At 42.1% G+C, this 12289-nt stretch overlaps 1 protein-coding gene across 1 annotated transcript in view; it reads left to right on the top strand.

Annotated features, from left to right (window-relative positions):
* LOC114049800 (tudor domain-containing protein 10-like) overlaps positions 1-12289 on the top strand; it is a 51635-nt gene that overhangs the window by 35310 nt on the left and 4036 nt on the right. Inside the window, exons 5-9 of the mRNA XM_027871206.1 lie at positions 2657-2727; positions 5578-5734; positions 9917-9992; positions 10356-10446; positions 11252-11399. Of these exons, the coding sequence (XP_027727007.1) occupies positions 2657-2727; positions 5578-5734; positions 9917-9992; positions 10356-10446; positions 11252-11399 (543 nt within the window). The remainder of the gene's footprint in view (positions 1-2656; positions 2728-5577; positions 5735-9916; positions 9993-10355; positions 10447-11251; positions 11400-12289) is intronic.

Here is a 12289-nt window from a genome sequence, read left to right as displayed (position 1 = left end):
TACTCCCAGAAGACAATAGACCTCTTTGTTATCAGGTCAACAAATGGCTGCCATAGTACTCCTGAGCTAGGAGTTGCCAGCTCTTTTTCTTCTAACACTTACTGAGTTGATATGCTTATCTGATGACTTCAGTGGTTCAGCTCTATAATTTCTTGGAGGACAAGCAGCTATTTCCTCCTTAGTGCATCCAGCTCTCTCCTTTTCATAATGTGCCTCAAATCTGTGAGGGACTCATCAGGATTTGGGGATATTACCTATTACAGCATCCCCATGTGTGTGCTAGTGGAGTCTAAATTGCAGGGTAGCATTGTGAGTAAGGAGGGTAGTGTGTGGAACTAAATGTGACCTTGTGGAAGGAGAAATTCACTGGAATGTTCCACTGGTGTGTAGGGGAGATTGTTTTGCTGTCAGACCCCAAAGGGAATTCATCCCACATGGCGGCACTTAGTATGGAGGATGTTAGGACCTTGTGGAAAAGTGGCTTGTACCAGAGTAGAAGGATAAATAGCAACTCATAAATTTTCTGTGGGGTGAAATAAAGACTGTCCTATAATCAGTATTTGCATTGTTTACATTGAATACCTATATGGAATCTGGGGGTTACTGTTACCCACATCTGTGGAGCCCTAGACAAGAACTGGAGTCTTGCGGTTTCCCAGAATAAACTCCAAGTAGGGGTATAACAGTGATATTTTGGAGTCACAATCCCATCCCCAGGATTAAACCGAGCCTCCATAAACTCATGGCTGGGGGCCTGGTTTACATTGAGCTATGGTTTATATTGGTATATAAAGCTCACAATCTTGTGAATGGATCAATAGTGATTTTTGTCATTTGGTATCAGTAGAAAGAGAAATGTCTCCTTAATTACTAAAGTGTGTTTAAATGGTGTTTTTTAACCTGAGAATGAACTTAATTTTTTTCTAGTGTCCAAAACATTTGATTCTGAAATTTGGGGAGCTTTTCCTGTCACTTGAATAGCAGTGATAATGATTTAATTACTTTTAATATTGATTTGAATGATTAATAAATGAAGGTTTAATAATAGTGACGTTTTCATGACCATATTGATATAACATAAATAATTTTTTAAAAAAGAAATTGACAATGGACTAGAAGGAATGCTGGTGAGGTGGGAAGAGAGATAGGATGATATACTATAAAGAAATATAAAAATTTTGAAATTTTTGGAAGACTTACTGAGAAATATTTATCATTATAAAATGCTTTTAGTCTACTCAGGCCTTATTCCCCCAAAATAATTTCTAACAAATATTATGAGGAAGATTTAAATAAAAACTAAAGCAATCCAATTTTAAAAATATTTACCAAGTGCAAGGCACTAGCTTGGCTTTGAAGATCTAAGACGATCTAAAAAGATCTGTGCCCTCAAGGAGTTTGCAAATCATATGGGGATTATAAAAGTAATAATATCTGGCATTTATACAAGGTGTCCCAAGAGTTTAAGACTTTACACCGTGTATAGTGTTTTAAGGCCTGTAAAGTGTCTCCTGTATTTTCTCTTCTGTGATACTGCCACCACCCTGGCAGGCCCTGTCACTTAACACCTGGACTGCTGACATAACTTTTGGGTTGGTCTCCCTGCCTCTAGTCTCTCTCTATTGCAGTCCATCCCCAACTTAGCTAAGAGCAGTGATTTCCTAAAGCTCAGCTCTGACCATATCACCCCCCCCCCCATAAATTTGACTTCAGCTGTACCCTCTTACCTCTAGGATATGAAATAAAATCCTCTGTTTGACTTTTCAAGCCCTTTATAACCTAGCCCCTTCTTACATTTTAATCACCTCATGTACTTTATAATCCAGGGACATTGGCCTCTCCAGGTGTTCCTAGCCCTAAGATACTCTATTTTCTGATCACATGCATAAGGCACTGGCTGTTCTTTATGCGAGGAACTCTCCTTCCTGACCTCCACCTTCTGACTTCTTTTAAGTCTCAGCGAAAATTCTACCTTCTACAGTAAACCTTCCCTCTGACATTACCTCCAGTTTACCTAGAAGATTTCTTGCACGTACATAGTTGTTTGCATGGAGTGGAAGCTCCTTTAGACCAGGGACCATTTTTCCCTTTCTTTGTATCCCTAGCACTTAGCACAATGATGGGCACATATTAGGTACTTGTTGACTTTTTGACCCAAGAAGCTTATATTCTATCAGCAAAAACATGTACTCCTCTAATTAAATACATAATATGTACAAAGTAAATGCAGTCATTTCTGTGGGGAGGAGCCTTTAGCAGCAGAGATCAGAAGAGGCTTTAGGTGGGAGGTGACTGTCCCTCTTTCCCATTACATCTGTCATGGTACCCCCTGAGTCCAGTTTCTTCAACCAATGTTTACATGCCATAGATTCAAGGCCCTTCACAGTCATAAATTGCTTCTTAAAAAGGAGAAGTCAACACAATTAGTTTTGGTAATAGTTTACCATATGATATTGGGTTGGATTTGAAATAAATTTTATTGTTTCTACGTACTTATTGCCTGATGACAAGACATACATAGCCCAGGTGCCTGATATATTACAGTTTGATTTAAAATTTAAGAACTATTATAATGTTATTTTGTTTCCTTTACCCTTCCCCTGTCCTCCTCACCACTATTCCTTTCTTACTTTTCCTTCTTCATACTTATCCTTAGGAGGACATTCTATCCCTTCTGAAGGACTTTGGCCCACTCCGTGTCCAGAAAGTTCAGAATGGCTGCAAATGGTAGAGTGGCTTTTCCTTTTTTACTTTTGGGGGAAATCCTCCTTTTCACCTTTGTCTAACTTGTTGATATGTTGTGCTGGCAAAGAAACAAGATTGAAAAGCTCCAAAGTGCAGAGTTTTACTTTATCTTCCTCTTTGGCAATCCATTCAGTTTTGGAAACACCTTCCATAAACCCTTTGTTTATTCAACAAACATTTAAATACCTACTATGTGCAGCACACTGATGGGCAATGGGATAGCAGAGGTAAGATAGTTCCTTTTCTTAAAGAATTTACAGTTTGGAAGTGATGATAAGATAGGCATATGGATACAACTAGAATTAAGAAAGTGAAAAACAAGAAGAAAAAACACCATCAGATCCAATGAGAAGGACATCACTTCCTGCTGCAGGAATCAAAAGGATTTCGTGGGGGAAGAAACATTTGAGTTAGACTTTGAAAGATGAGCCTGGGTCATTCTGCTGAGATGAGGAGGGGAGAGGAAGGCAGCCCTCTGCCCAGAAGAGTAGGGGGAATAGGGTGTGCTCAGGGATGGCCAGTAGTCCTTTCAGACTGCAGGGTCTTCTTGAGTAACAGGCTCAGGAGTTGGGACTTTTTTCTCAGTAGGTAATAGAGAACCATTGAAGGTTTTTGAGCAGTGTGGATAGTTTTTTTTTTTAATTATAATCAGACCAAAGATTAATCTGGCAGTATCATAGGGAATATATAGAGAGCAGAGGATTAGAATTAGGAAGATGTGTCTTCACAAAATATCTTTAAGCTGGAAGTCGTCTAAGAGAGGTTAGAACAGATGAGGAGATGAGTAGAAAACATACCGGGTAGAGGATGGGTGGAGGATGTTTAGCCCAGAGAAGACAGATAATAGCTGTCTTCGTTTATTTGAAAAGTATTCCTACAGACAAATAATAAAACTTTTTTTACTTGTCTCTAAAGGCAGAACTAGCAGTGATGGGTGAAAATTGGAAAGAGGCAGATGTAGGCTTGATGTAAGAAAAAACCTGCTGACAACTAGAGTTGTCCGAAAGTGGAGTTGACTGCCTTGGAAAGTAGTGGGTTGCCTGCATTAGAGGGAGGATTCCTCGAGTAGAGAGGAATCTAACACTGGTTATTGCTGAGGAGATTTTTTTCATGCTCGGCCTGTGTTACTTGGTGCTGAGATCCCTTCTATGATTCTGATAGAAATGGGCCTTAGAGAAATTGGGAGAGAATTGTCGATTTAGAACTCGAAGAGATCTTCAAAATGAACTAATCTAATCCACTCAGTTCATTTCACGGATGAAAAAAGTGAAGAGGAGATACAGGTCACAGAAAAAAAGAGTTAGCCTTCACCAGAGAGATAACCAGATTTCCTCAGACGTGGGGGGTGGGAAGTGAGGGGATGGAAGAATGGCAATAGAAGACACAGAAGTTTTAAACTAAAAAGGAGGAGAACTGAGGGAGCTCGTGTTTCAAGGCTTTTATATGCTCAGAAAATAGGGGAAAAGGTAATCTGTAAAGCGGCTAGATGGGTTTGAGAGTTGAAAGATGAAAAGGTTTGGAATGGACACTGTGGGTACGATTCTACATCTAGCACTGCTTCAGACCCTGGACCAAGAGATCACAATGCTTGGTTCTATTTCTGGATATGTCCTTGACCTCCAGTGCTAGATGACCTTGAAGAAAACACAGCTTAGTGACTTGGTTTTCTGTAGAATGAGGAAAATGCATACTCCCGACTTTGTTGGTATGCTAAAATGACAAAACATAGTGATGAAAGTACTTTGACATTTTTAGCATATTGGTGCTGTCGACATTCAAAGGAATAGTAATGTTACCCCCTCTTGGTTATCCAAAATGTCCCTGGGTTTTCTTCCCATGAGACTGGGACCTGGCATGATTAAAGTGAACTAGGAAGGCATTAGAATGGAGCACAGCACCTAAGGTGGTTGGGTTTTTAATCCATCCACTCATTTCTGAAATGGACTCCCCTAACTCATCTCTGTCTGTTGAAGTCCTTCTCTTCTAGAGCCAAGCCTTCCTTGACCAGACTGCCTGGAAAGGTGAAAGTTCTCTCTCAGAGTGCTTTGCCTGGATTTTTCCATTACTATGTATAGGAAATTTCAGTAGTCCCTGTTACTTACCTCCATTAGCTCCTTCCTTACATGTTTGGTTGTTGAAAATGAGGATAACGCAGAGTGTCCCAAAAGTCTTAGTGAAGTTTTGAGCTTTGATAGCTTTTAATCTCTTTTAAGCTATTTAAGCTTAAAACTACAGTAAGACTTTTGGGACACCCTGTATTAGCCTCTAGCCAAGCATCCATGTAGGGCTGTGAGGATCCAGTAAATCTGTAAAATGGGGAGGTTGGACTAGATAGCCTTGAAAGTCCTTTCTGGTTCTAGGTCCATGTTGCTGTGAAGTGGTAGAGGAGTGCGAGCCTTATTATGAGGCTGTGTAGTACAATGGAAAAGGCATTGAATTTGAAGGCACAGGACCTGGGTTCACATCCTGGACTTACTATTTACTACTTATAAGACCTTGAGCAGGCCTCTTACCTCTCTGGTCTTCAGTTTCCTCATCTATAAATTGAGGAAGCTAGACTTGACCACTAGGATCTCTTCCAACTCTATGGATCATAGAGCATGAGTTCCCTTTTTTTGTGGGAATATTTTTGCAGATGTTCCCTCAAGCCAACGAGAAACCTTTGTGTTACGTGTTAGTTGAGCTCTTATCCCTTCCCCAGGACAGCATGGCTTCCTGGCTTCAGTGTTCTTGGCCCTCTTGGTACAGCAGCAGCTCATGAACTGGACATTGAGTCGATCTGAAGTGCTGACCTGTGTGTGACAAGATGGGGTTTCTCTCTTTCCTTCTTAGCTTTGCATTTGTTGACCTGGCCTCTGCAGAGAACGTGCACCTCGCAGTCAAGCAGCTGAATGGACAGATGTTTCATAACAGAAAGTTGTACCTGAACTCAAACAACTGGATCCCCAAGCAGAGCTCGGACTCCACAAAGGGCAACACAGAGTTACCGGTAAATTCTCCTCTTCTTTCTCTAGCACCTCTTTAGAGAGTACTTTCCCATCAGCAGATAATTGGACAGAAGTCACTTTGTGATTCCTAGCATTTTCTTCAGTTCTTGGCCTTGTTCTTTTCAGAGGAAACATGAAGTTAGGCCAGTTGGGTGACATTTGATAGTAAGTCAGTATTTCGTCGGATCTGGAGCAAGGGAAGAAAAGGGTGATAAGAGACACTGTTGAGGTAGTCTAGATAAGACTTGATGACTGGATAGGAGGGACAAGGAAGAGTGGAGGATGAACTCAGAGGCAGTTTAAACTTAGCTTCTAGGGATTTGAGTTTGGACCAACCTCCATACAGCTATAGATGAGAAATTGACTATAGCTGTTGTGTTGGAGCAGCAAGACCACTGGAGTTGAAGGTACAACCTGTACTCAGATCCTGGCTCTGACATTCACTAGAGTATAACCCTGGGTAAGTCCCTTCACATCTCCCTGGCTCCATTTTCTCATCCATAAAATGAGGATATTAATACCTATGGCATCACAGTATTGTTGTAAGATCAAAAGAGAATATGTGTGTTAGCCAGATCCATGTGGCCTGTAGCAACCTCATGAGGTGTGGGATATAGTGAAGCCAAGGTTACCTTTGTAAACATTTTACATATCTTAAAAGATCTATATAAATATTAACATACCTGATTACCCTGGACCCTGCTACATGAAGGGCAGGTGATTGAACACTTCAACCCTCCCTCATTGTTTTCTAGTACTCTTAAGGAGGATGGGGGAGGGCATTCATTCTCTCTGCCATTGGCTCCAGCCCCCACTGATTATATTCCCTCAATTTTAAGGTTCCATGCATCCTAGTTTCATTTAACCAGTTAATAGATTAGCTTTTACAAGAGAATATTTACTTTAAAGATATAATAAAATCAAATATATAAACATCCATCTACCATAGGCCTCAGTCTCTAGGGAGGGAAGGGAGATGAGGTTCATAGCTTAACTCAGTTACTGTATATCTTAGTCACACCAAAGCTCCCTTTGAGCTCAGTCCTGGGCACCCAGACTTCTCATGGCTTCTCTTCCATACTGGCCACAGCTTGAGTCCAGGTCTAGAGATTCACTGAGACCTGAAAGGGAGAAATGAAACAGACCAAAACCCCAAGCCCACTTCTTGGGGACACAGGGCCTGAAAGAAAGGATGGAAAGGCCATCTTTGTTCTCACTCAACTTAGTTCATGGTGCCCATGCTGCGAATGAACAGGACCTTCATCCCATTGCAGGCTGCCAGAGAGACACTGGTCCAGTCTAGTAGTTTTAAAGACTCGGCCTGTTTGGCCAACACAGCTATTGGAGAAGTTGGCCGAATGGCTTCTCCCAGAAGCATGTCCTTGTTGTCTTGGGGTCTCCTACCTTAAGTGATCTGAGCATGTGGCACAACCATTGTATCAGTTGATACTTTTGTCTGGGCCTATGATTTCCTCAGGGTAGGGAGCACCTGGGAAGAAACTCCCTTTGCCACTGTAGATTGACAGTTATCTGCACTCAGTTGCCTGAGAGCAGTGAGAGGTTAAATGACCAGTTTAGGGTCCTGCAGCCATTATGTCAGAGAGGGAACTTGAACCAAGGGGATCCTAACTTGGAAGGCCAGCTTCTCTCTACAGTGCCAAGCTGCCTCTTGAGGTTTGTGTGTGGCAGTTGTTTGTTGTTCAAAACCTCTATGTTCTTGGATGAAGTGGTAAATTTGGATACACAGTAGCTTTAGTGATACATGAACCTCCTACTAATAATGAGTGGTAGCACAGCATGGAGCAATTGTGTCCAAAGTAGGGGCCCTGGACCCTGGGGGTGTGTAATTAGCCAGAGGGTAAGAAGATGGTTCACATCTTTTCCCTTTCTGCACTGTGGGACTGATATCTGATCCAACTACATCTAACCTTGTTCCCCAGTGTGGTGCAAGCTCCCAACCCTCCTGGCTTCTGATCCAGGCATCATTCCCTTAGGACATGGTCAGCAGCACCTGCAGGGCCATTGGTAGAGTTTCCGGGTCTGGGGTAAGAGTCCCACCTCTCACCTTTCATTTGGATGGAACCAAGTGAGTCATGTAGGATGAACAGGCATAAAATCTCATTATGTTTTCATTCTCCTAAAACTAACCTGTAAGGGCAGCTAGATGGCCCAGTGGATAGAGTACTGGCCATGGATTCAGGAAGACCTGAGTTCAAATGTGGCCTGAGATTTGATACTTACTAACTGTGTGACCCTGGGCAAGTCACTTCACCCCATTGGCTTGCAAAAAACAAACAAACAAACAAACAAACAAAAAGCTTAACCCGTCTTCCCAATTTCCCTTTTACTGTTGAGAGCACCACCATCCTTCCAGTCAGCCTCGGTTCACTGCCCCAGGGTCATACCCATTCTCCCTTGCCCCACAAATCTAATCATTTCCAAAACTTTGTGGTTTCTACCTCTGCAACATCTCTTTTATCTGTCCCCCTTCTCTTCACTCACATAGCTACTATCCCTGTTAGGTCCATCTTCACCTCTTCTTGTTGATCTCTTTGCCTTGTCTTTTCCTTTTCTGGTCCATCCTCCACATGCTGCCTGATTTTCCTGGAGTGCAGACCTGGCCATGTTATGTCTCTGCTCAGTGAACTTCAGTGGCTCCTTCTTTATTCTAGAATCAAATGTTATTTGATCTTCATCTCATTCTTTTTTAATTTCTATTTTGTATAAGTTTTATAATGTACATAATTGTTAATACAGTATTACATATATAATTTATAAATAGATGAATATATACTTTGAAGGTGAGTGTTCAAAAATCATTTCATGATAGGGTCGTTAAAATTTACAGCCCACTGGCATTAATGGATAGTGAACCAGCCTTGGTTCACCCAGACCTGGGTTCAGTCCCTGCCTCTGACATACAGACTTTGTGACCCTCGGCAAGTTGCTTACCCTCTCGGTGATCCAGGCAACTCTCTAAGGCTGTGAGATGCATAGTAGTTGTAGTTATATGTGAGGAGGAGGTAGTTGAGTGTAAATTGGGAGTTCTCCACACCAATGAAATCACATGTGGAAAAAAGTTCCTTCTTTATATACAGTTTATTTGTATTATGTATACAAAATAATTTAATAGTAATTGCTTTTTGTTCCTTAGTCTTCTCTTTGAGTTCTTGGCCTTGGAAATCCAAGGATAATTTGTAGAGGGAAAGGGCCCAGGGAGAAGTTGCTGTGAAATTAATCTGTTTAAAGTGTTGGAATTAATTTTTCTTCACTATCTTGCTTCTGTTTAGATTGGTTTCTTACATGCCACAGAGGAAAATGCCACCATTGGTCAGAATATCTTGCCCGAGTCAGCCATGTAGAGATATAAGTAGTAATAAAGATGACAATAACAATATTAAGCAGTCATTGTAAGGAACCTTTGAGGATCATAAGGGAGGTTTTATTGAGTTAATGATTAGATTACTGACTTACCATTGTCACTCTACTGGACTTCTCTGCTTTTGCTGTTAGTTTGCAAGTAGACCAGCCACAAAACCAATTTGTTTAACATGGACTAATGCTATACTTCCATACTTTTCTTAGTTGTGTGCCTGGTACCTTACTGCGGAATTGAATAACTGATGTCCTTTCACCCAGAAATGAGGGAAGCTATCAGGAAACAGACTGTCTCTTTGCTTGTCTGTCTCTCTATCCAGCCACCCAACCAGCCAGCCTCACAAATACATATAGACTGGGCTGACTTGAGCAAGTCCTTTCTCCTTGGTAGGCCCCATTTTCATCCTCTGTAAAATGAGGGGGCTGAACTAGGTAATCTCTGAACTTCCATCCAGCCTTTGCCTGCTGGTAATTCAAAGGAATAGAATTCGCAGAAATGAATTTCTCATTTATTCTGCATTATCAATCAAGAAAGTATTAATCACCTACCATGTGCCAGGCACTGAGCTAGGAGCTAAGTGAGGTGGGCCCTGCCTTCAAGGAGCCAACATCCTTTTGGAGGAAACCACATCTATAGGTATCCTGTATGTTGGCTTGTTTCCCATGGAGAGGATGGGGACAGCATGGCAGACGTTGTGAACTGAAAATCCTTCTGTCAGAGAGCAGTAGCAATCCTTTTCGGTACAATTAGATAGTATGTCCTCATGTCCTCATGTCCTAATGTGACACTCTTGGCTCTGCCTTAGGCTTTGGAGAATGTTCCCTTTGAAGACAAAGGTACCATGATTCCTGGTGAGGCAGAGGAAGCCACAGCAACTCCTGGTAAGTGCCTGGACTGATATCCCTCCCCAAAGTGCCACCAGGGGGCTCTTCTCAGACTAGTTTGTTCTTTTCCCCCATCTTACCCAGTGGAACATTCTAGCTTTCCCCCCAGCTCATTATCTCCCTTGATTTGAGGAGTCTGATCAGCCAGAACTCCCCATTTGCCCATTCTTTACTTCCAGCTGACCCTTTGCAGGGCAGGGGAAGAATTGGTGTTTTGGGATGGTCATTTTCTTCTTTTCTTTTCCCACTTCTCTGTTCTTCAGCTCTCTAAGAGCAGGGCCTTGGTCTCCCCTTGAGGTTGGATTTCACAGATTCTAACCTAGAACTTTCCTGGGGCTGAATCTTCTGTTTCTGTTCTAGTGCCTGCCAGGCAGACCCCTCGAGCACCTGTTTCCCCTACTGCAACCGAAAGACCAAGGACAGCCTCCTATGCTGTTCCCATGGAGATGAGGTCAGTAGAAGGGCAGGAAAGACTGATTAGGTATCCAGCAGGGAGCTTAGCCCTCTGCACAGAGGTCCGGGTACAGTGTCAGAATGTTTGGTGGTGGCAGCAGTAAATTTTTCAGGAGTTCTGGGGTTTAGTCTAGGCTCTATTGTTGTTTTCCCATATGTACAATGAGGTTATTATCTCTAGCTCAGGTGGTAGAAGAGAATTAATTTCAAAGCTCCTTCATGTCTTTAAGACAACTTGACTTTCTGTGCTAAGGAAGGAAATCAGTGGTCCAAATCATTAAAAGTAATTTGCATTTGATCTTGGAATACTAACTTTTAAAATTTGTATTTTAAAAAGCAGCAGATTTTTATTTTAAATTTTGTTCTGTATAGAACAATAATGAAAATAACTCAAAGTCACAGGAGAAAAATCACAGGTGTGTTGAGAGGCAGTTTGGTATAGTAGGTGGGGTGCAGTCAGGATATCTAGTTTTGAATTCTACCTCAGAAAAGCTTGCTAGCTGTGTGACTATGGGAAAATCATTTAACCTCTCAGCCTTGGTTTCATCTCTGCAAAATGGGGGATAATGATACTTGGATCATCTCCCTCACAGGGTTCTTAAAGGAATGTGCTTTGCAAACCTTAAAGTGCTATATGAATGTGAATGATTAGGTGTCAGAAGCTGAGCAATTCACATTGAGACTTTGCTGGGTTACCATTTGAATCACTTGAGCATGCTGGGAAGCTTCAAAAGAAAAGAGTAGTTGAGTGACTTCAACCAAGGTGGTCTGTTTTCATTTCCTGACTTTCCCCTTTCCTGTAGAGGATCCTTCTTGGTGTTTCTTCTAAGGGATTGCTTCCAAGACCTGAGCTGGCTGGCCATTATTCGCAGCATCCGTGGGGAAGTGGGGCTGCTGGTGACAGACACGATCCCCCAGACACCATTCTTCTGGGCCATACACCTCACTGAGGTAGGCCTGTTGGGTACATTGCCAGGGTAGTCAGTCCTATGCTGTCCCTACTGATTTCACCTTGGGGTGAATCCAGATGGAGCATTGTATTTGGAATTAGAACAGCTTGGTTTCCAGTTCTGGATCTTCTACTTCCTACCTACTTATGTGACCTTGAGCAAGTCAGTTTCTTTCTGTGGACCTCAGTTTCTTTTTCTGTAAAATGAAGGGGTTGAACTAGGTAGCGTTTAAGGTTCCTTCTAGCTTATAATTATATGAAACTACCCACAAAGCAGCCTCTGAAGCCTAAGAATAACATCGGTGCTCCCTTCCTCAGAGTAGACTAAGCAGTTTCTAGAAGGTCAGAACATGAGAGTTCCTGGGAGCTTCATCCATCTCCCAGCCAGCATTGTCCTATCTGGGTGAGACAGGGAGGGGTACTAAGATTTAGAGCTGGAAGGGTTGTGCTCCCATCTAATCCAGCTTCCCACTACTAGCACTTGACAGAAGAGGAATCACCAAACAATGACTAAGCAAGATATGTGTCATTCTCTTTCTTTGTCATGATCTTGTTTGATCTTTGGCCCTTTTGTGGGAAGATGGGTTTCTATGGTGGCTGGAAATAAGCCTGACTTAACTTGTTTTCTCAGAATTGGGTCAAGTTATTCCCTATCTCCTGTCCAAGGAGTGGCTATTTAATGCCTAGAAGTATCCTGTAGTGGCTGTATTGGAGCCTATTTAGTGCCCATAGTAACATAGCATAACACAAAAGAAAAGACACTAGCTTTGAAGTCAGAGGACGTGGGTACGAATCCTAGCTCTGATACCTTGGAGGGCCTCAATATACTCACCTGTGAAATAAGGGGATCAAACTACATGGCCTCTGAGGATCCTGCCAGGTGTAGATCTGT

This window comes from Vombatus ursinus, unplaced genomic scaffold (genome assembly GCF_900497805.2).
Source record: "Vombatus ursinus unplaced genomic scaffold, bare-nosed wombat genome assembly UNPS02014798.1, whole genome shotgun sequence".
Lineage (NCBI taxonomy): Eukaryota > Metazoa > Chordata > Mammalia > Diprotodontia > Vombatidae > Vombatus > Vombatus ursinus.
This window is presented reverse-complemented; position numbering and strand designations above follow the sequence as displayed.